This window comes from Egretta garzetta, unplaced genomic scaffold, assembly GCF_000687185.1.
Source record: "Egretta garzetta isolate BGI_Z169 unplaced genomic scaffold, ASM68718v1 scaffold708, whole genome shotgun sequence".
Lineage (NCBI taxonomy): Eukaryota > Metazoa > Chordata > Aves > Pelecaniformes > Ardeidae > Egretta > Egretta garzetta.
Genome location: NW_009260485.1, coordinates 1,052,672 through 1,055,072, shown reverse-complemented (window position 1 = coordinate 1,055,072; position 2,401 = coordinate 1,052,672). Strand labels below are relative to the sequence as shown.

General features: G+C 33.4%; 1 protein-coding gene across 1 annotated transcript in view; it reads left to right on the top strand.

Moving 5' to 3' along the window:
* Positions 1-1,606, top strand: part of HPGD (15-hydroxyprostaglandin dehydrogenase) — a gene marked incomplete at its 5' end in the record, with an annotated part of 35,707 nt that extends 34,101 nt beyond the window's left edge. The window contains 2 exons of the mRNA XM_009644205.1: positions 234-397; positions 1,471-1,606. Of these exons, the coding sequence (XP_009642500.1) occupies positions 234-397; positions 1,471-1,606 (300 nt within the window). The remainder of the gene's footprint in view (positions 1-233; positions 398-1,470) is intronic.
* Between the last annotated feature and the right edge of the window lie 795 nt (positions 1,607-2,401).

Below are 2,401 nucleotides of genomic sequence, written 5' to 3'. Positions count from 1 at the left end.
GAGAATTGTTCTCCCAGCAAAACAGATTTTTTTTTCCTAGTAATCTAGTATGACTGCTAGAGAAAATGTGCTTCAAACTTAGTTGTTGAAACAAACTAATCAGTAGTAACAAAATTTGCTTATTAGGCAAGGCTGAAAAGCACTTAGTGGTAAATCTCATTCTCTGAAAAAATATTTACACAATACTGTTTTAAAATGTTGATGATAAATGCCTAACTTTTTATCTTTTCTAGTTAGCTGCTAATATGGAAAACTACGGTGTGAGACTCAACACAATTTGTCCAGGATTTGTCAACACACCAATTCTTCAGTCAATAGATAAAGAAGAGAATATGGGACAATATTATTCATATAAGGATGAGATAAAAAATATGATGCAGTTCTATGGCGTGATGGAGTAAGTCAAGTCAGATGCAGTGGGTTTTTTGCTCTTTGGTAATGAAAAACAAGCACACACAGTTGTCCTTTCAACAAAATTAAAATAAAAGGGAAATGCTGCCTCCGATAAAAGCCTATCAAATGTGTTAACCTATATACAAGGAACAAATAGCAGATATCTAAGGCTATTTTAAGAGTATCACCTACATAGCGATATTTCCTTTTATGCATTCCCATTTCCCAGCAAAGTCCAAATCAAATTCCCAAGTGCATTAGTTTTTAATAGCCCTTGGTGTCCTTCCATGATTTTGTTTAATCAAACTTGCTGTGAGATACAGGGTATATAATTTGTATTAAATCTCCACAAAACTTGCAAGAAGAAATCAGACCAAGGATTGACAAAACCGGAACTTGGTTCACAAGAGCACAGTAGTGACAGATGGATCAGATCAAAGTGCTACCTAGCCCATCATGGTATTGCCAAAAAAGGCCAAAAGCAGACAGCTAGGAAGGAGTGTGAGGACAGGACAAGCACAAAGTGATTTTTATTTTTTTTTAACAGTTTCTCAGTCTCTAACAATTAGCTACACAAAGGAAATTGTGTGAGTGTGTTGTTTCACCCACAGTTTCACCGCAGGTTTTCACATGTAAAATATATTGCAACTATTGACCACAGCAAACTGCATGTGACAAAATTCTCCATACGTATGTCAGTCCTGCTACAGAAACAGAATAAATCAACAGCAAGGAGCTGCAGAGGATTGTGTAAGGATTACTTCTGTCCGCTGCCCTGACAAAGAAAACTTTGATAGAAAGTCCAGTGGCAGCTGGATGTCCACAGGGTTTTAGCAGTAACTAGAACAAACAAATGATGATTCTTAAAGTTGCCACTTTACCTTGTAAGTCCTGACTGAGGAGACAGAATTTCTCTCCTGAAACTCATACCACCTCTGCTTTTCTTTAAAATAAATTTGTTCAAATACCAGATGGTTTAATTTTCACGTTATATAGATTTACACTGAGTTTCTTTACTTGTCCTTTTCACATGTTGTATTACATCACGATTCTGAAATAATAACTTCTTTTTTTCAGCCCATCAATAATTGCTGAGGGACTGATAACAATTATTGAAGATGATACTCTAAATGGAGAAGTTATGAAGATTACAGCATCCCAAGGGATTCATTTTCAACAGTACAGCCAAACGCCTTTTACATCAAAGACATAATTTATGCTAATTATTTTTGGCTTTTTTTAAATATAAAAAAATTTGAAATGAGTAATTTTCGGAAAAAAATGTTAGTGTTGTATCTAGAGCAGTGACAGTGTTCAAACATTCACATCCTAATAACAAAGAGATGGACAAGAAAACCTGATGTGGGAAGACGTTACCGTCCTATTTTGATTCTATAAGCACTAATAATAGTATTTATTCAGTAGAATAAACACACTGCTCCGAAGATTTTTGATTACATAGTAATAAGGGCCAGTTTTTTCCTTCTGGTAGGTTTGATCTACATACTCCAAGCATATTTTGGTGGACCTGACTTAATTTGTATAATTCTTTTCACTGTCATAAGCGTCTACTTTTTACACCTTGAATTCTTCAGACCAGGAATTCAGTTCAGGAATCTAGAACAGAAATATACCTATAAGGAGTTAAGATTTTACTTTTTCTTAAGAAATGTAAAATAGAACAAGAGGAAAAATTCTCTTTCCTCATTTATATATGCAACTGAATATGTTGTAGAACACACAAGAAAGTACAGATTTTTATCTTCTTGGATTTTAGCTATTTATAAAATAGTTCAGAAATATTTTTGTTTTCTTTTATAGTATATATATGCATTTTCTCTCTCTGTATATACAAGGATGAACACTTTGGCATTGATTGAAATGTCTACTTATTAAATCTCATTTTCCAAACATTTTAAAGTAATTTCTTGCATTGATTGATTAAAACCTCAATTAAATCCTGAATAATCTGTTTTTTTCATGTTTTATACATGACCATTTTGGTATC